The 21,913-nt window shown below is 40.2% G+C and overlaps 1 protein-coding gene across 1 annotated transcript in view; it reads right to left on the bottom strand.

Annotated features, from left to right (window-relative positions):
- Window positions 1-10,265: 10,265 nt before the first annotated feature.
- Window positions 10,266-21,913, bottom strand: part of ncanb (neurocan b) — a 168,493-nt gene continuing 156,845 nt past the window's right edge. The window contains exons 14-16 of the mRNA XM_030082709.1: window positions 21,459-21,603; window positions 12,554-12,736; window positions 10,266-11,154 (exon numbers count right to left, since the gene is read on the bottom strand). Coding sequence (XP_029938569.1) covers window positions 11,018-11,154; window positions 12,554-12,736; window positions 21,459-21,603 — 465 coding nt within the window. The 3' untranslated portion in view covers window positions 10,266-11,017. The remainder of the gene's footprint in view (window positions 11,155-12,553; window positions 12,737-21,458; window positions 21,604-21,913) is intronic.

Genomic DNA, 21,913 nt, shown 5'->3' with positions numbered 1-21,913 from the left:
GAACAGCGATGAACTGGAGGTATAATACATCGAAATGAGTCCAGTGATGAGTACTTTCTGAATCCAGGAAAATAAAGCCACTAGCTTGCAAAACAGTCTTATGTCCACATTTATAAACCCTTGGTGTGAAAACAATGCAGACTGACGTTATAGACATATATTTAAACCTGACTTTGATCTCCAAAACTATAATAAGCAAGTTTGATTCTAGGTCAAATGTAAGATAAATCCATTTACTATAGACTTTTCTTGCTCTCAGAGCATTTATTGACAGCTACAGAAATACAGATTAAGATTTTATACACCAAATCAATTTAAATAAGCAGTTACAGTGCATACTTAACTTACAGAGGAACTTGACTTTAGTGATGTTTTCAGTGCATTTACTCAAATGACCTTGCATTAGAAATTCGTTGTGGGAATTTTACTTGATATGTAGCAATTTTATTTTGCAGCATTTACCTCTGGACATGAAATGGGAAACTTAAACAGAAAGTCATTTGTTTTCGCTTGTGCAGTCTGAATTTACATTTTGAGCGATAGCTATTGACTGAGATGCTTTGTGTACCTGATGTCCATAATTGTAAGGAGAAGTGCTAAAAGTAGCCGAATGATGTCTGATTTGCGGATCATCAGATGGCCTCATATAACAAAACTCTGCGCAGTGTACACACAGCTGGCAGAGCAGAATGCACGGCCGACGGTGTATGAAAGACCTGGCTCAGGCTGGTGCTTTCGCTGGCTTTGCTCCTGAGCTTCTTGACTCACATGCACAAGTGTTTGTGTACGTCCATACACACACACACACACACACCAGCACACAGGACTGTAAAAGAAGCTGTTAGTGGGCTGACATGCCACCATCTGTAGCTCGCTGTCATTAAGATGTGTGCAAATGCAGATTCATGGGTGAAGCTATTGAACAACCTGGCTGCAATAAAGATGAGGAGGATAAATGGGGTTAAGATGCACATTAATCTTTTTTTTGATTTGGATAAGCAGCTCGGTGTGCATGCGCCTGTCTGCGAGTTTTAGCCTGCAGCCTTTTGTGTTTATGTGCGAGATAAAAACAGACTGAGTCTCGAGGAGAAAGAGTGGAGGCTGAGTAAGAGACTCTCAGGTCTGAGATGATGCTAAAGCCTTTGTTGCTTTACATAATCTTCTTGAACTTTGGCAGTGTTATTAAGCAATGATGCAGGATAATGCCAGAGATCCCCATCGATTCGCTATGCCTGGCAGATGAGCCCGATATCGACTGGAGAACAAGGTTATGACGAGCAGAGATTTCATGCCCCTAATTTATCTGCTTGTCCCAGTCCAAGTTGCATTTCAAGAAACAGCACGAAAATAGCTATAAATAGTGACTTTTTAAGCCTTTTCATACGTGTGACAGAAAGTTCTGCGAGAAAGATGTTCTGATATGTTTTTGCCAACTCCATTTAAAGTGCAGAGATACAAGTTTCAGGGCTCAGGACGTTAAGTCAGTGATTGTTTTGAGTGCTGCTTCGAGTGGCCATAACAAATCTCTGGCTGCGGCACAGCGACAGAGGAGAGCTGAAGGTCATTTCCAGCAGTAAATTTAAGAACTCTTTGGTAAGCTGCCTTAATGAGCACTGTCCTTGGAACTCACCGAGCTGAGCGAAGAACATCAGTCAGCCAGAACAGAGCAGAAGAAAGGGATGTGAGGAGATGCTATATTCAGTGTGATTGATTGTCGACAGAAAACAGAACCCGGCACTACGGCTTCTTCCGGTGTTTTGGAATAATAATGAAATGAATGAGTCACATATCAAAGGGGGTGAGAGGAAGGAGAGAATGAGGCAGAAAGAGAGAGCGAGGGAGTTGTATTTTTACAGATAACTGTGCTGTGAGGCCATGAAACCATCCATTGATGAGAGAGGACTCGTCAACGGAAGTTGAGGTGAAATGAAGGTCTCCGAGGTTAGTACGCACAACAGTAAATGCATTCACAACCCATTTTCAGCCAACAACACCCCCCCAACACACACACGCACGCACGCACGCACGCACGCACGCCACGTGCGCACGCACACACACTTCTCTCTTTTCTCTTACCTCTGATCCCTTTCACTTGTCTGTCTTCTCTTTCCTCTCCCTCTCTTCCTCCTACGCTTTTTCACTTGTGCTGCTGAGGGATTTGCCCTTGGCAACTCACTCTTTTGCTTTAGCCAGCGCTTGGAGTCAGAATAGAGAAAAAGAGGAAGCAAAATTGTATTAGTTTTACTCATTTCTTGGCAGGGGAGAAGATATTTTGCCTCTTCCAAAGAGATTTACAAATGGATCTACGAAGTGCATGAAGGTCAGATTGTTCTTTTGTGGGGGGGTATATTGTTGGATATTTCATGTACAACACCCACTCGACAAAAACTAAATAAATAAATAAATAATGTCAGCCAGAGAGGATACACTCAAACTTCAGAGACAATAAAAAAACACACAGTGAATAATTTTCCAATAATCACAAACAAACGAAATTGACTTTTTATTCCACCAGTTGTTATTTTTATTAGTAGCGATGATGCCCGTTGGCAAGGTCACAGTGTTTTTTCCCCCTTCTAACACTTTCTTGCGGTTGGGCTTTCAGTAGCCTCGGGGTTTGACCTTTGATGAATGAGCCAAGAAATGTTATAAGATTTACTCTATGTGGTTGTTGCATGCTTATAAATACTCATCTCTCTTAGACCCATTGACACTGACAAGTTTACTTCTATGTTGCAGCTACAACCTCAAACTTCTGCTAATATAGTCATTAAATATGCGTCCCACATATTCAGGCACATAAACTTAGTATATAGATCAAGCAAAAACACTTTTTATAAATTATAAAATGTTTTTTTTTAATATTAGCAACAAAACAATTTGATTTTGAAGAAGCTTTATCATTGCTTCCGAGAGATTTTACTTTTTTGTATGTTAATCTGAAAATTAGGACACAGTATGGGCACAAAAAGATAAAACCAATGTAAATTATTGGTTGATAATTTAGTGGACAAGAAACATTTGCTGTGAATGCTTACAGCCTAACATCCATCTGTTCGGGTATTGGGAAGTTTTTCATTATACTGCAGTATAGCTTCTAATTTTCTCTTCAGAAACTGCTCAGTGAAATGACAGTTCTTTCTCTCTGAAATTAGTTAGTGACTTTTGACATTGCTGTGCACTCAGTAAAAGAGAAGCCAATCACCAAGAGACAAGGCAATGATCTTGTATGAATGGAGTTTGCTGACATTTGATGAAAACACACCTTTTCAAAAAGTTGCACAAGAAATACTCATGTAAGCTACAGTGAGCACATAATTAGCTCATATTAGGTCAACACAGTGATCCAATGGGAACCTCCTCAGTGTATATCAGCTGTATTTATGCTAAGCTAAGCTAGTTGACTACTGACATAACATATGAATTTTATATTGCTGACCCCCCCCCCCCCCACACACACACACACACACACACACACACACACACTTACTTTTCCCTTTCGTTGTTTCTTCCAGAAAAATAATAAACTCTTGAAACAGGTCAGTACTGTCATATTTCCTGTCTGTCAATAAATAACATGCCATGTAAAGTATACTTATGAATTTGGCTTCCCTTCAGTGTTCTGATACACACTACATCATAATGCTTTAAAATATGATAATATTATATTAATATGTGATAATGCCTAATATTATTCTGAAAAATTCCAATCTCGTATAACACTATGTAACCCTTGCTATATATCCATAAAACTATAAACTAATGAATGCTGCATAAAATAACAGAAGCATTCATTAACATGATCACACGAACTTCAATTTGTTTCTTTAAATGAAATCTCATGAAACCTGAGAAACTACACACCAAGTAATGTGTGTCAAACCTATGAATGAACTGGGACCATTGCTGTCTTGTTGTCTGTCCGCTCTTCCATAAGTGAAGAAAGCAGGTAACTAAATGATTTTGATTTTGATTCATCTGTTATTTTTGTTAATACTTTTTACGAGCGCAGTACTCAGTCACTGGCACACTGGCCCTAACTAGCTGTATTCATTTACAGTACTATAGCTAATCAAACAAATAATTTACCTACAAATAAAAACTCGAACCACACAGGTAACAGATCCAAACAAGGGTTTCCTTTAATCATCATTTTGTCTTGTAAAGAATATGATACAATGACAGGACAAGAATTCATAAGAACATACATCAATAAATATGGATAAATACTTGTGGACCACATCCACACAGCCAACAAGGGGCTCAGCTGCAGTTCTTGTGTTTTTGTTCACAGTTGAGACGAACGCGCAGCTGAACCACAAACTGAAGTGGTGTGCAGGAGACGGAGTGAAAAGAAGTCACGGTTGTCTGTATGGTAATAAAGCTTCTTGCTTCTAGATCTGCAGAGCGCACGTTGGCCAACATGTTACGTTGTGATGCAGCAACTTAATGCAGCCCTGTGACTTGAATGTGTGAGAGAGAGAGAGAGAGAGAGAGAGAGAGAGAGAGAGAGAGAGAGAGAGAGAGAGAGAGAGAGAGAGAGAACAAAGGGAAGTAATTGGTTTTGTATCTATCTGCTGTGTGAATGTGGCCCCAATAAGCTAAGCAACAAGCACACCCAGAGTTTAAATGGATTGTAAATATAACAAAAAAACAAAAAAAACAAAAACAGAGATAAAACTTTTGTTTTCAGAGAAAAGGGTTCATGTTCTGCAATTGTCTCTTGCTTTTCTCTTTCTCCCACAGTAACATGTCTCCATTCCTCCATCCATCCCAACAGAATACAGCTGTTTCCTGACAATAATTAATTGTCTCAACTTAGTGTCAGAGTCTCAGTCTAACGCAAATACAGTGATGGTGACGCAAGTATGGGAGGAAAAGACCATGTTTTGTAAAACATGATGAGATGGAGATGAGAAACGTGGTGAAATCAGAAAGCAGATAAATAGTGGGATTTTCACATCCAACCCTTTTGCTCACATGGACACAGAGGAGAGCTCTGAGCTCTGACAGTCTGCTTTCCCGTCGTTTAGAAAACGTTCAGTGGTCGTTCGATGCAATTGTGGGGTCAATGCCATTGACAGACTAAATAAGAACCAAAACAGACAGCCTAATCATGAAATCAATAGTCTGTCTGTGTGCGAGTGAGGAAGGACAACAGGCTCAGCCAGCTTTATCAAGCTCACTGATGAGTGCTGCGTTTTCATGCTTTAGGTCTGAAGTTCAGTTTTCAGCGTAAAGATCCTCGCTCGAGCAAAAACACTCATACATGTAACCAGCAGAAATGCATTTGTTGGGATAATAACAACTAAAGCAAGCACATATTTCAACTTTGCTGTCCCCCTATAAAACATCACGATCGGCTACTGTGTCCTCAGTTGATCAATTCGGGGCAGACCTTTGGCTAAACACTTCTAAATCTAGCAACTGTCCATCTGTATTATTCAACCAGCTGTCAAACCACAGTGACAGGTTTATCTGGGCTTGACGGGCCCTTGGAGTTTCAGATATTTGAATGTGTATAAAGGTGCTCTAATAATCATCACACTTAACTGATTAAGAGCTGATAAAGTAGTTTGAGTGTATCCCTTGAATACCAACCACGACTTTTTATGTGTGATTGCCCTCAGGACTGGATTTGAATTTCCTTTTTTCCAATGTGTATTTCAGCAATTTGGGATGGGTGTCATCAGTCATGGATGGCATCATCTAATGTGAAGTTGCATAACACTTAAAAGACAAATACAGAAGTGAAGCATGTGAATTTTAAGTTTAAATTTGTCGAATATATTAAAATGATCGAGCAGCATGCATCAAAATTAAATTCAGTGTGCTGAACAGCCAGTCTTGTGCTATTGCTGTGTGTCTCAGTGGTGTTGCAATAAAGTCACCATAGAATCATAAAAGGTTCTGACACTGGAAAATACAGTACTTTCTTAAGCTTTTGATGTTAAATAAATATCAAACAATCAAACGTGACCTGACTGATTTGAAGCGATACTGCCTCACCACCACCGACAAATACATAAAGAGCTTTTCTTCAAGTTTACAAAACATATCGTCAGTGGCCCAAAACTCTAAAGATTTTAAACACATCAAGTCTCATCAGGCCTAGTGAACCTAATCCCAACCAACCTTATTTATTTAACTCCAGTCTTTGTCAGAAAACTCTTGGTGGTTGTCCTTACACGATAACAGCGCTAAAAGCTTGTTTGGACTTATGTCCTAATTTTTTTGAGAAGTCATTCTTCACTACGTAACCAATCGTAATTTCAAGCTTAGGTAGTGTATTTATGTGCGAAATTCAAATTGCAAGGGGTAATTCATGAGCACTACAAGCTTGCTCTCGCAGAGATTGCTGGAGGAATATAAAACAGACAATGAACCTTTTTTCACCATCATAGCTGAAGTTCAAACAGAGTGCAGTCAGTCATAGGTCAGGCACACGGAGGAGCATGGGCAATCCTCTGGATCGCGCCGTTATCTCATCTCGGCTGAACTCAGAAGTCTTCAGCTGTGAGCTGTGACTGAGGGTAATGGCTGAGTAACAATTACGATAGGTGGCTCAGCCTGAGAAGAGGCCTGCTGGCTGTGAAGACGCTCAATGGCTCACCCACTGCTCTCCCCCCAGGCGCAGTTCTCGATGCTGAGCTGAGAGACAGCTGGTAGAAACCTCTGTTAACTTGCTCATCTTCATAATTAAGACTCACAATTAACGGGCTTTGTCGCTGTCTGTTTGACTGCCCCCAGGCTCTGCATGGAAAACCCAGAGAAAGGAGGGTGAGGAGACGAGAGTGGGGAGTGTGAGCAGAGAAGATTAAAACGGGGAAGTCAGAAGTTGAGAGGGAAAGACACAGCGTTTGAAAATTTAAAGAGGCAAAAATATGAAGAAAATGAGTGTTTGAAAACACTGAAAAAGTGTTTTGGAGAGAGATTTTTTTTTTTCTTCTGTTGCCCGGTGAGAAAAGCTGAGACCTTTAAAGGAGCAGCGGAGTCCCAGAGGACGAGCTAAAAGCAAACGGTTTTCACACAGGGACAAAACACACACAAGCACACACAGCCCAGAGGGCGCCGATTGCAAAAAAAACCAGATCAATTTGTGCGCTGTTTGTTTTACTTTTGGTTTCTCAACAATAGCTAATGGATGTCTGCTCATTAAGGACAGAAGAGTCACTTTATTGGTTTTGTGGGGGACATTAATAAATAACATAAAGAAGTAGATTTAATCCTTTTCTAAAACTTATTTTGTAAATCATAGAAAAGGCTAATTTATTGTTATATAGCTTCACCAGCAGTGAGGTTTTTGTCTTTAATGTATGTTTTGTAGCTCAGTTAATAATCAATTTATCAGCTTCTATCTGAAGTCCTGTCATGCCACAGCTGAACCTTTAGTAGCTGTAATTACACGATGTTTCGGGATCAATTCTGATTGAAATCCTGTGAAAGGGGGCCTCTGTCTGGCCTTTCATCCATCTGTCTGAGGCTGATCCCTATTGTAGTCAAGACAGAAAAAAAAAAAACAGGCTCGTGTTGTCCTGACATTGTAGTGATGAGGGTTTGATGGCAACAGCAGTAATCTGGACCTCCTGTCTGTCACTCGGGTCCTCCCACCGACTGTCTGTCAATGTTACCCTTCCCTCGTCACGGCGGCTCTGTGTCCCACTGATAATGCCACTTGTTAATTAGTCATGCGGTAGATTAATTAAACTGATAGAGAGGTGTAGGTTGACTATTCTTTTCCTTGCGTGGGGGTGTTGTCTTTGCCAAGGTGAGAAGAGACAAACAAAGGTGTATTATTAATGTGTGCGAGGTGGATTTTCTAACCTCGGGTGACTTGAGCGAACCTGGTTCCGCTTCAGTGTGTCTTTACAAGATACAAGAGGGACTGTTGAAAAGACCCTGAATGCACTCCTTCTCAATAAAGAGCTGCTTAAACTGAATTAAGGTGTTGTCATCATCCACTTCCTTGCTCTTGTAAAAGGAAAAGGACGTCAAGTGACGACGGCAGATGAAAGGTACTAAAGCGGAGAGGTGCAGACGAAAAAAAGCATAAAACGATGAAAAAAGCCCATAAAGGATAAAAGTGCTGAACTCAGTGTTTTGGACCTAATCCCAGAAGCTACAACCTCAGCTGTCGGCTTTAAAAAACATCAATTTAACCCTGCAGTAAAGGGAAAGGGGAAGAGAGCAAAGCGCTTGCTCTATCTGTCTCAATCCCTTCTTTAAAACAGGACACGTGGCAGCAGCGAGCTCAGGTGTGAACAGCTCAGAAACTCTGGCTGGCCCAGAAATGGCAAACCTTAATCTCTACGGCATCTTTCCAGCATGATCCGCAGGGACCTCAGCCACCGTCGGTGTCTTCACACACATGCACACACTCACTCGGAGACTGGTAAGGGGGCTGCTCTGCCCCATATTCGCCTACATACTTTGAGCACGTTGTGTTAATTTGTGGTTTCGAGGCTTCAAAATCATCAGCAATACTGTACGTTTTATGTAAAGTGACCTCTTGTTTGACTCAACCTCAACATATAGGGCTCAATAAAATCACAAGTCTCGGCCATATAACTTTAATCGAGCCAGTCAAATCAATTAAAGTGACAGAGGATTAAACTATGATGATCCACTTACAATAACATACCCACTTCATTGTCTGTTTTAGGCTGGTCTTCTCAATACAAAGCACATCTTAGTCACTTTTAGCTCAAACGTAGGTTTGAACCCCAATGTTCCTACTGGCATGCACATTTCTATAGTGGCCTCCAAGGACTTTTCTTAATACTACTGTCCAATCACAGACACTATTAACATGGTGTTACACAACACTGAGTTTCTCAGTATTGTTTAAAACACAGTAATAAAGAACAACTGCTAGACATTTAAGGATTAGGTTTTCTAGAAAAAGTTGAAGGCGCACCCACTCTGCATATATTTGGCAAATTTACTGCCATGAAATCAAATACATCCTGTCAATCTAGTCATAAGAGGGTTAACTAAACATCTGCACAAAAAACAGCTAAAGAAGAAAACCTCTAATCGACCCAGAGACGACATACAGCTCCAAGTTGTTTCGGATGCATAAATATGCTGTTATTGCTTGTAGTTGAAGAAAAAAAAGGAAAGAAAAAAAGTAAAATAAAATAAAACAAACCCACAAAAATCCACCTGCCACTTGTTTGTCACGATTTGTTTTGGATGTTTTTTCATTCTGCGCTCTGCTGGGGCTTTAATCCTTTTGAGAATATCACAGAACAGCCATGTACTGGTTGACTCACTGTGCAGATTCACAACATCAGTCAGTTTTGTTCGCATTTTGTTATTTGCAGCGAAATAAGTGAAAAGGCAAGACCTCATTTATTTGTTTTAAGTGTGTTAACTGTAATAATTTCCCAGTTAGTTCAGAGCTAATTTGAGATCATTAGGCTGATCATGTTATTGGTGTTTTGAAAGTTCACATGATTCTCTTGCATTTAAAATGCACCATTATGCATCTTAAAAAAAAGAAGTGGCAGCAAACAATTACCTGGCCAGAGCTGGAGTATGATACAGCTGCATTCTGGAGATATAACGTGAAAAAAGTCAGTGTGAAAGCATGTTATTGTGTAATAATAATGATTTGTTGGTGAAGTCTGGGTTTGCTGGATGCACCAGGTCTCCTGGTTAAGCACAAGAAAGACATACAGTCAAAGAAAGATTGCTCTCATAGTGAAAATAAGCTGTGGACAGGTTGTAAGTCACAATCTGTGGTGTGAAAACCATAGTTTTCACCCTGACCTGACCACAGTGACCTTCACCCAAGAATATCTTTCTGACCATATAAAAATACCAGCCCTCTGAGCCTTGTCCATTGAAGAGAGTCTCATTACACTGGTGGATCCATTGAGCTCTCCTGCGCTGTAGTAATGTGATCTGACATGAAAAATAATATTTAAAAAAAAAAAGGTACAAACTCTCAAATGAGGGTTGAACAGGTGAATGAGAGGAGCTTCAACCTGCTGCTTTTGCCTTCATTAATTCACAGCACATACTCTCAAAGTGACAGACGTGATGAAAAAAGACAAAACAATCATGGGACTGCTGCGCTGAGTTGAGACAAACTGGCATCAGAAGTTGAGATTAACCCCTGACAGTGACAGGTGTGGATGTCTGACACAGCGGGAGCTGTTTGGGAGAGTTCAACACTTCTGAAAAGTCAGTGAAGTGTGATGTGATGGGATGAAACTGCATCGAGACGGGACGTGTTCTCCATGTTTCCTCTGGGGGGGTTTTAGCATCTGATCTAAAGTAACTGTCTTACACCGACAATGATACAAAGCTAACAATCAAAAAAATGTAATTACAATGGCCTCAGATTCAAAGAAAACTCAATTAAATCCATCGCTTTAAGTTAAGTACAATGTCTTACAAAGAGCAAACCAAAAGCAGCAGAGTCAAGGAGTAAAGACTGAGGGTTTTGTAAAAAAAATGAAAAAAGGCTCAAGTTAACAACACCACGTCTTCTTGAACTGGTCTGATTCTGATACGGCATTCTTCTGTGATGTCTTCCCTATTTACAGTTCATACTAAACAGCTTTCTCGTCTAAGAAATGCTAGGTGTGGATCGCCAAGTTATTTGTTCTTCAAAAACATGTCTGGGTAGCCCAGGGTTCGGGGTCATCGTCGAGCTGGGATGGAGAGTAATTGGGTCAAGCGGGAGGGGAATGAGAGCGAGAGACAAGGAAGGGACCGGATGACAGGAAAGTAAAAAGAGTACAAAGGGATTTTTTATTGTCCCGGTGATGCCCGGCGGCACTTCGCCGGGCCTCAGAGTTGATTATGATGCAGGCTGACTCCGGCAGCCAGGGGGCGGAGCTTGGGTCTGGACAGTGAAGTACGGAGAGGTTTGGCCAGAGACTTCTGGGCTCTAGTAGTGATGTGGGGAAAATGGGGGACGACAGGAAAACAGGCAATTTGCAGTTGACAGCGGGGGGAGGAAAGGAAAAGAGGATGGTTATTATTATTATGTAGTTGTTTTGGTTCAGAAGTGGGCGTGGCTGTGGCCCTGGCCCTCCTCTCCTCCGTGGTGGCCGCCCTCTCTGTGGCCGTGCCTCTTGTGCTTCCTGCGCTCCCTCCTGCCCTTGTGGTGGTGGCGCCGGTAACGATGGGCCCTCCGGGCTGTGAGAGCAGGAAAAAAGAGAGGGACAGATAATAAAATAAAAGAAAGGGCAAACTATTTATTAAAGAAGGATGTAAGAGATGAAATATGATAAAAGGCAGGAGCGGAAAACTGATGTCAGATGGCGATAAATCAGCAGCGAGCATCAGAAGCTGTCTCAGAGATACGTCTGAGGGGGGGTGAAGCCAGGTAAGAGATGAGGGAGATCAAAACACGGGAAGGTCAAATCCACATGTTCCCTGTGCGAACCATTTAACTTTTTCCACCACACCAAGGGAATCTGTTTTATCTCACACTTAGTAGAGCGGGTGCCTTTAGCAAGGGCACAGTGGCGAGCAGGCCGCCCACTCACTGCCTCCATATAAGCTTGTTCCTGGGGTGTGTTGCCAAATTAGATTGCTCCGTCCCTTTCTGGGTCTGCCAAGAAACAAACGTCGTCTGCAATGAATGATAACAATATTATAACTCTGGGCCATAAAGACAGCTCTGTCCAAAGATAAAGAGTCATAAGCAAAGGAATCTTTATCACTATGAACAGCAGCAGCGTTATTTCAGTATTTCATCATTACTGTCACACTGAGAGCAGAGATGTGACACACAAGGCTCAGTTTGTTGAATATTTATATTTATCCATCAACCTTTTAAATTCTCTGAAGAAGCAAGAAATCACAGTGAAAAATCACAGCATCTATTTCATATATTTAGTCAAAGTCAGACCGAGTGCTTTAACATCACATCGGGCGAAGAGAGGTGTCTTCACAACACAGAGACGGGGTCTTAAAGCTGTGCAGTAAAAGATGCTGGGTTCCAATGCTGCACAATGCAATAACACAGCAGAGTAATCATTTTCTTCTATCTGAAAAATCTGTTGAAGCTGTTTAAGTGAAGGTTTCATGCAGATGTTTAACATATGCAAAAATGCCTTTTTTTAAAGTCACTATAGGTCACAACAATAATCCTTTCCAGTATACTTCCTTTGTATTGCAAATGTTGCCAACCTGTTGTAGAAAGTTGTTTTGAAAAGTCTAAAAAAAAAAAAAAGAAAGAAAAAGAAAAAGAAAAAGAAAATACCACCTGGAGCACAAAACACTTCAAAGGATACCCCTCCACTTCTAAGCAAGCCCAGGGGATTTCAGTCAGTCTGCAGCCACAGTAATCTTTTTGCTCGCAATTATTAATAATGAGAGAAGGGACGGAAAAGGCTTGAATGCACATGGTGACGGCGGCTCTCCAGGGCAAATAATGTAGGGGGTGTAGTGTTTTTGAACCTATGGCAGTGTGCATGCTAAAAATAAGAGAGTGGAATATGTAAAAGTGACCTAACAAATGGAAATTTGACTCTAAGTCTTGCTGTCTGCCACCTGGCTGTGTGAAATTCCTGTGAAATTTAAAACTCACATTTTATGCAGATGATTTTAGGTCGATCCCATTTGCCGTTGGCGCGACACTTGGCGGTGGGCACGTGGCGCTGCAGGAAGCCGTCTGCGCACTGGTAGCGCACCACAGAGTGGATGTCATAGTGGGAACGCTTACGACCAATTAGGAAGGCATTATCCACTGAGGGAGGGGCTCCGCAAAGCACTGTAGGAAGCAGATAAATACAGAATTTTAATCAGGCTGTTGTGCTTATTTACATTTCCTGCTGTGTGAATGTATTTTTCATAAAGATGGTCCACACACCATAACGACTTTTTATTTAAATTTACCAAATCAACATGCTTCACAGCCTTCAGGTCCCCCGATGGCTTTTATAGTGTAGTGACACACATACACACACAGACACATACACACACACATATAAACTACAGAACTACAACTTGGTTAAAATGTCTTTAAAGGCCCACTAACAATACTGACTTCAAAATATGAACTGAGAGTCTGCAGGACAGTGTATCTGTCCAAGTCTGTGAGCGAGTGGGCGCCTGTCAAAGCGGCACAGTGTTTTAGATCCATAAAGAGGAAAGACAGAATCAAAAAAAATAAAAATGTTTACACAAGCTGAGATGGAGGGAGGACTGACACTCTGGTAAGAGACTGACAGGATGGACAAGCCTCAGGGAAACAGTCAAACAACTTCACCAATATTTAATTCTCCTGTCACAGGTGCCGACGTCTTCTGGAGGACTGAACTGAGTCTAGGACTTTCCAGCTTGACTTACGCATTGACGGATGGATTACATTGAATTAAGTCATGAAAAATATACACAGACGGGCTCACACTGGATCCCTGAACTGCGAACACAGCTGTTCACAAACTTTGTATTTATGACACTGTAAAACTGCTACATGCTTTTAACATTCCTTTCATGGGTCGGCTGTACGGTGGTTAGCAGTCAGTGGCTGCTGCTCTCGCCTCACAGCGAGAAGGTCCAGGTTCAAATCCTGTCTGAGGGCCTTTCAGTGTGGAGTTTGCATGTTCTCCCTATGTGTGCGTGAGGTTCTTCCCTTGCATCTGTAGGCAAACCTCTTGGTTTAAATTATTAAAATGTACACCTCCTGGAATCATGAAGGTAAATAGCAAATGTGAGCTATAATTTGCATTTCACTTGTATCTTATCCTGAAATGAGACGTAAATCAACAGCCTTTCGAAATGTGCTCACATGGGACGTTTCTGGACAAACGAAACAGAAATGTTCTTATAGTTTATTTGTGGAAATGGCTGAACCACTGTGTAGATTTATGTTTGTTTCTCTGACGTTTGTTCATTCAAAAAAGCTTTCCCCCCCCCAGTTTTTATATTTTAATTTTTTATTCCTTTATAGATTCACTCAATTGTTGGTGCATTTTGAGTTGGTATAAAAAGACCATTGCAATAAACAAAAACAAAAGCATCAATAAAAAGTGATCACAATTCCCTTCATGACTGTTTGGTCCAGATGATCGATGCTGCGAGTGTGAATTGAAACCCATGGTCAGTGGTGTGTGTGTGTGTGTGTGTGTTTGTGTGTGTGGCCAGTTACCCGAGCTCCTCCAATACTGATTGTATCCTTGAATGTCATTTATACACTTCAGAGCTAAAAGCAGCCAGGTCATAAGAGGACTTAATCAGCAATCAGAAAATGTTTACAATCTTCCTTAATTCCCTTGTCCTTGTCCTAATACCTCTTAAATTCTTAATAGAGGAAAGCAATGCCTTTAACTCTGATGAAAGGTTTAATGCCACATTTACAGTTTAATGTGTTGCTGAAGGAAGGGGAAATAAGTACTTCACTCCTCACTTGAGATGATCACTGACTCGACACAAATGGAGGGCTAAAAGGTAGTTTTCCATTAGCCCTCACCTAGGCATCCTGCTGAATGCCTTCCCACAGCAGGGCCAACTGAGTCTGAATGTACCGAAGGAGGAATAAAAGAAAATGTCACTAAACTCAGAGAAAGCAAATAGACTCATGATTTTATGGGAGACTTGTTAAGCCAGGAAAGGTCTTTGTGGAAAAAAGCCTGGAGGAGGTCTGAGAGTAAAAAGGGAATTTGGTTTCTTGAAAAAAGCCCATAAAATGTACTTTACAAAATACACCAAAGGCACTCCTCAATTATTTAAGCTGTGACTTGAATTGTTAAAACACCAAGTGTGGATTTGTGGTCGACCACTCATTGCTGGTTACATTATGAGAACAGTTGAAACAAACTATGTAATGAATACACTCATTCTACACTGTTTGTTGTTCTTGACTCAGAATGAACTTTTACTCAGATTTAAAACCCGGAGTTAAACCTGACAAATCGCATGAGTGTGAATATCCAGCAACTGCAGCGTGCAGAAAGTCACTTCTTAACGCAGGTTCACTTCATTAGAGTCTGAGTGCCGCAGGAAGCAAGATATTTTCTGTGTCTTCATGGCAGCAGGTGCTCTGTGTGAGTTAGTAGAACATTTAGATCTACTGACGTTGAGATCTTTGTTCCTCTCAGCACCAATGTATGGCCTCAAAACATCTGAACGCCTAGTAGCTACCATGTTGAATGAACCAGAGTGTCTGTGTGTGTATGTGTGTGCACTCGAGTGTTTATTCTCTGCAAAACACTTCTGGTCTCACAAGGAAACTGTAGATACAGACAAACTCAATATTGTTTATTTAATCACAAACCCCACCACCGGTGAGTGAGGATTTCTTCCTGCCACTGCTGAGGAGACCGACTGAGAGACAAAAGCTTTGTTTTACAGTCCAGTTCACTGTGTGGGAACACAACCTGGTCCAAACAAACCACTGCAGATCAGTGTATCCAAACACACAATTGTGTGAAACATAAGCAACGTATCTCTGCATCTCCTGACTGTATGACCCTGTTAATTATTCAGTATAGTGAATACAGTCTTAAAAGTAACACAATGCCGCTTTATGACTGCTTTTGGCCGTGACATGTGAGTGAGTGAACCCCATAGTAAATCTTGCTGTTAAAATTACTACAATGTCTGTGAGTTTGGCTGCTGTCTGCATGTTTTAGTTTCTTTCAGGTGTTTTGTTTCTTCTCATCAGTAGTTTGAAGACATATCCTTTAAAAAACCACAATATACGCCTACATTATAGCACATCTTCGTCTTAGCCACACTAATGACAGCTGAATGTAATGAGAGAAGACAAGAAACCAAGGCCTAATGAGGGGGACGACTGAACCAACGCAAATGTGACATTTCCAATTAACCTGTTGTTGTATTTATGCAGCAGATGGTAAAGTAACTCAACTAATTTCAGATAACAGTAACCAACAACTTTATCTGTGCACCTGTTTTAGGTAACTTACACAATACTGGAGTAGTTACCAAGTGGGGGAGTTGCCCTCATTATCACTCAGGTGTGACTTGCTTGGTTAACAGTCGGCTGTCAGGAAGTTGTCAGAAAATTGTCTTTCTTCAAACTTTTAATACATTCTATGGAGGTGATCTGTACTTATGCTTTAAACTACATGTTATCAGGTTTTCATATCCATTTCACTTTCTTCTTTTTGATTTTGATATTCTATCTTTTCCTTCTATTTGTGTCTTGAATTTCAGGGGGTTTTTTTTCTTTTCTTGTCATTCATTTGTGTATGACTTGCATTAATGGTGCTACACAAATACAGTTTGGTTGACTGAACAGTTATGTTTTTGTTAATAGTTCCCAAAGATAAAAGCATTTCAGAAAAAAAAAAATCATATACACAATTTGTTCCCACTTTAGTCCAAGTAAACAAAAATCTTATCAATCACTAAAAAGATGCAGCTAAAGCACAAGTGTCGTCAACGTCAGGGCTGGTACCCAGCCGCCAAAAGGCACATTAGCACCCCTGAACTGGGACACTTGAAAAATGCTCTGTCAAAGAAATATGTTTTCATGATCATTTTGAGAATTCCTTGTTGCAGCAATCTCGCCAAGAGTTAGAAAAGAGAAAGAAAAAGACATTGTCTGTGTAACCACACTGAGCTGGAGCCAGAGGGCCGCTGGTAAACAGCAAGCAGAGGAAAACTGCTCCGGGGCTGCTGTTCCTCAAGAAGTTTAACGTCACATATTGTCTTCTTCTTCTTTTGCTTTTTAAAATATATTTTACAATTAAGCTTTCTGACAAATAACAAAACCAAACAAACAACAACAACAACAACAACAAAAAAGACAGACTGTGTTAATTGTTGATCTTTGGAGTCTGGGCATGTTTTTGAAAATGCCTGAAATGCGATCGAATCAGCTTCACTGCCAATTTGTCCTGAGAGAAATCAGTTGTTAGAAGTGTGATCTGTAAAAATGCAGTGAGATGTAACACTGCCACAGACATCGAACTTTGTAGACAATCTACGCAACAATAAAGAGTAAAACTGACAGTAAACTACGTGAGATAACATTTCAGAAAGTGCATCCAGGTGAATCATCAGCCACGGCCTTGTATCATCTTATATCTTGATTCAGAGGAATGTGATTTGTTGAAGTGAAGCCCTCAGATTGTTAAATACATGTAAAGTCTGACAGATTACATTAACCTAAGCAGATTTGGAAAGTGACAATAAAAAGGAGAGTGATTAACACCTCTCCAGAGTTTTCAACTAAATAATATTCCACCGAGCCATCTAATTAGATGAGCACGTTAAATGCTATAATTATCCATTAAAATTAGGCTCAGTTTTGCCCGTTGTTATTTTGTTAAGAGTACTTTATCAATGCAAGAATTCACAGCATGATGGGTTTTTTTTCATTATTTTTGTTTTCACATTACTGATTTTGAGAAGCAGTTTTTTGCAAAATACTGTTACTATTCAGTATGATTAACTTTAATATAAAAAGTGTCACCCTTCTTTTTTTGCTTTTACCTTTACTTGTACCTCTTTCAAGCTGTCACCTAACCCACGGTGAAGCAGTAGCTCAGCAATATGCTACAGTGACACAGAACCAATATTTCTATGATGCAATAATAAAAAAAATACATAAAGGTTACTTTCCTGTGTAGCTAATTATTAGTTACATTTAAATTCATGTCTGCTGTTTGCATCAAAATAATTCCATCACATTTGTAGGAAGTAATCGGTGATGCTAAATTGCTGTTGATGCGTAGTAAATTTCCCAGCAGTGCATAGGAGTCGTAAAAAAAAAAAAAGCTTTATTTGAAGAATGCTGAGCTTTCGCTAACATTTCCTACTCACTGAGGTGACTGTAAGCATTTGTTTTAGCCAAAGCGGTTTTATTAACAATGCCAATCATACCAAACTCAGTTATACCTACCCTAACTCAGAACAGGAGTCCCCGAATGGTCCTGACATTAATGAAAGATGTCTGGTTGTAACATCAGCATCAGTTTATATCAGCAGTATTGTGAGGCGTTTCGAACATAAGGTATCCATTAGGTTACCCAGGAACAGTCAGGCGTTGTCTGCATAATTTGAATAAAATTGATTTTGTTGCTGCTTCTTTCTTCACAACTTTGTTTCTTTCAAAAATCATCAATATCTTGAAAGTTCAAGAGAAACTGGAAGAGTAACTATCAGTACTCCTGTTTCCTCCCACAGGCACAGGTATTTGAGGTTGTTTGGTCTTTTTAAATGTTCACAGCTGTTAATGTGAACATATGCAGTTTGACTGTTTGTGTGTTTGCATGAAAGCTGTACTCTGCCTCCATTCCAACATAGGTAACTCAGGATAGAAGCTGGACGGATAGTTAAAAACATGATTTGAACAAGTAGCGATGTGATGAAGCACTAATTCAGAATAACTTGTTCAATGCTGCATATAGCAAATGCCTCCTTAACACAACATATAAGGAAAAATGTCAACATCTGAGGGATGTGTTTACTTCACTAGCACACGTCCCACACACACACACACACACACACACACACACACACACACAGGAGTGCAAAATGGTAATTCATACAGAGCGTTTCAAAATACATTTCCTAAATGTCAGAATCACGCGTGATGTGCAATCATTACACTGCACACAAATGGACACATGAAAGGCTGAGGGCAAAGACAACTGCGTATCATTTCCCAAAGCACTCTGGCTGTCTGCTAAGAGTGTCATGAAAAATTAGATTTCCTCCCGCTGTACATAAAAACCCATCAAAAACAGAGGAAGAATTTTCTACCACTTACATGTCCTGCTTTAGGTAAATTCCCTCTCATCTTTACTGGAAGCGCTCGAAGGCAGATAACTGTGTGACATTTTTGTCAGCGTGTTTCAAATGTAAATGTGAAACTTGATCTCTGCCACTTGTTTTTTTCCCTCCCCTAATTCTTCCATATATGATGCTGAGCCGACAGTCAAATATCGCCGCTGAGTCTTGAAACAAGTTGAATTAATCCTACAGCTGCATCAGTGCTCATTAATAGGCAAAAGCTGTATCCTCCAATCCACATTTTTCACATCTTTATGGTAAAATGTAGCCAAGGATAAAGATTTTTGATCTCTGTTTTTTTTTTTTTTTTTTTTTTCCCAATACAAGCAAATGAAGTCCAGGACAGAATGAAATCAGCAGGTGTGAAGTATAGCTTGCATTTGATTGATGATTGGAGCCATGTTTGAACAAATTATATGTGCAAAGAATCTCATCAGCTGGCTGTCTCGCCTCTTTTCAGTGAAAAAAAATAAAAAAAATCACCACCATCTGCACGACACAGCACCATGACTGGCCCCCGAGTGGCTGTTCAAGGTGTCCGATCATTTCATTTGATCAAGCGGATCACATGAGCTGTGGTAATTAGCAATCAGGTGGGGGATTCTCAGCATGGAGCTGACAAACTCCTCTGATAAAACAAGGCAGTACATGGGGTTACTTGGAGAGGAAAGCAGACTGACAGGGGAGCAGCGAGAAGATGAAAAGATGCCGGTGATTATTAGTGACTGATTAGGGTCAGAGGTGGGCTACCTGCCGGCGACTGGTGACAGCGTGCATCAGAGATGGTGCAACACCTCGCCTGAGAGGGAAATAAGTTTCCTTTCACAGAACAACAGAGCAGATGTCTTTCAGGTGACAATGAGCTTCAAAAGTTATTTTCAGAAAACTTCTGTAAACTCTTGAAGTTGAAAAAATAATAATCAGCGTTGGGTTTGAATTCCCTAAGTTTAGAACGTTATTTGTGGGAAAAACACTCAATAAATGTAGAGTTCACATTATGTATAATGCCATCTCAATCTGAATTCGAAATGATGACGACATTACTGAAAATGATAATTGGAAAGCTTTAAATCACGAGTTAAGAAGAGGATTACATGTTTTCTTATGTTATGCAACTTTTATCTAAATTCAAAAACATATAGAACCACCCTGTAAATTATATGCTTGTAAAACTAATTTACTGTTTTCTCAAAGCATTTGAAATGTGTATAAAATGGTGACAAAACTGTTATAAGAGGTCCATCCAGCCACTGCGGCCAACAGTTGAATGCCTTGCCCACAGGCAGAATGACCCTTAAATAGAAATATATAGGAAATATAAAAACAAGAGCTGAAAGATGAAGCCTAAGGCTGCACTGCTCTGCCTACCGAGTCAAAAACCCTCTAATTTCTATGAACCTTGACTTTGTTCTGTGGGGAAATGTACTGTGCTTCTGAAATTCATTTTGTTTTCAACTAACTTAACAAATCCCCACAGGAGAGGAGGGCATTATTTATGTGTTTTTAGAGAGTAAACGACACATCAACATTTTGTAAGATTGGTAAATATACAAATGCGAATACCCTCTGGTATAATAATGCTGCCCATAGTGGGGATAAAAACAACACTTTAAAATATAAAAACAAATAAAGAAATAAATAGAAATCTGGAGAAAATATAAGACCAGTATTTTCTTATCAAATATATATTTTGCTTCACTTTTTAATACTCCCGGCAGAATAATGCACACTTATATTCTCTGTTACTTCAATTTCATTGAGTTAAAAAAAAAAAAGAGTACCTGTGACCATTTCTTCAATTTTAATTAGCTGTAATAACATAGTTTTAAATGAATTTTATCTATTTCAAGAATGATGTGAGAACTTTTCAAAGCCAAAATTCAACCTTCAAACTCAGGAGCCAATATTTTATGGAATCCTGCTAACTTCCATTTTCACAATTACAAAGTATGAAGTGTCTTTAAAAAAAAAAAAAAAAAATACTTGCTTTAAAGTGGTTGGTTTAATTAATGCAGATTCTGATCTTTTCTAAGCTGCAGATTAAATTTTAAAAACACTCTTCAGAGCACCTTCCCATGTTCTTGTAAATCTCCAAATACAGCCTGCTAATCTCCACCTAGCTCTTGATATTTCTCTCTTCTTGCCAATGGTTATATTCTTGACCTGCATGTAAATGTTCTGTTGAAAAAAAAAAAACCCTCTAATAAACTCTCTTCACTTTCACCTAAACGTAAGTTTTCTGGACATAAAGCTGAAAGAATAACCAGCTTCTGGACATGTTTCGTCTAACTAAAACAGAAAGCTTGGCAAGTTGTGATACAAACAGTAGGTGGAAAACTTTTTGAACTGTGGGATCAGGAGGGATCGAAGAAAATGAGCGACAAGGCAGTGAAACTGTGGCGTACGTGGACTGAGTGAAGAGCTTCAACGCTCATCTGCTCCACTGCATGGGGACAAATGTAAAGTTTGACAACTGGCATGTTGAGATCCACCTGAAGGCGGGAGCCCGGCCGGCCACCTTCTGTTATTTGACAGAAATGAACAGGAAGACTGACTCTAACAAAGACCTTTTCCTCTTGCGTCCCTCAGCCCCGTTCGTTTGTTTACTCTTCTTTTTCTCACACCTTCCTGAACTCTTGCTGGACAGTCCTCTGTCAGTCTTCCTGATCACCTGCTTAAGGTGTGACAGTTCCAGGACAGCCCTGCACTCAAACTCTTGTTCTCACCTGTTCCCTTCTTGCAGACGTAGGGCAGGTTGTAGTTGCAGGGCACGTCGTTCCACTTGCCGTTCTCATGCGCAATCATAACCACACAGTCTTCTCCTCCGGCAAAGAAGTTGTCCGGCTGGTTTTCGCGCCAGTTCTCGTATTGCTGCAGTGTCACACACGCGCAAAGAAGCAAAGCAGTGTAGTGATGAAAACTATTTTTATGGAGAAACATTGACAAAAAAAAGCTCATGTTATTGGATGTTTCTGATCGCAATCACTTAAAGATTTCCTCTAATGACTTTCCTCATGTATTCACTTTATTGCAGTGTAACAATATTGGATGTTCAATTCACACAGTAAAGTTAACTGCATGTGTTCACCAAAATAATATGCTCCCCTCATAGATCAGGCTATGTTAGTACTGGGTGCTCCTTGTCCCGCGGAGCCACAAACCTTCCTGTTTTATGGTATGT

This window comes from Salarias fasciatus, chromosome 23, assembly GCF_902148845.1.
Source record: "Salarias fasciatus chromosome 23, fSalaFa1.1, whole genome shotgun sequence".
Classification (NCBI taxonomy): domain Eukaryota; kingdom Metazoa; phylum Chordata; class Actinopteri; order Blenniiformes; family Blenniidae; genus Salarias; species Salarias fasciatus.
The sequence above is the reverse complement of the archived record's forward strand: the minus strand, read 5'-3'. Positions and strand labels throughout refer to the sequence as shown.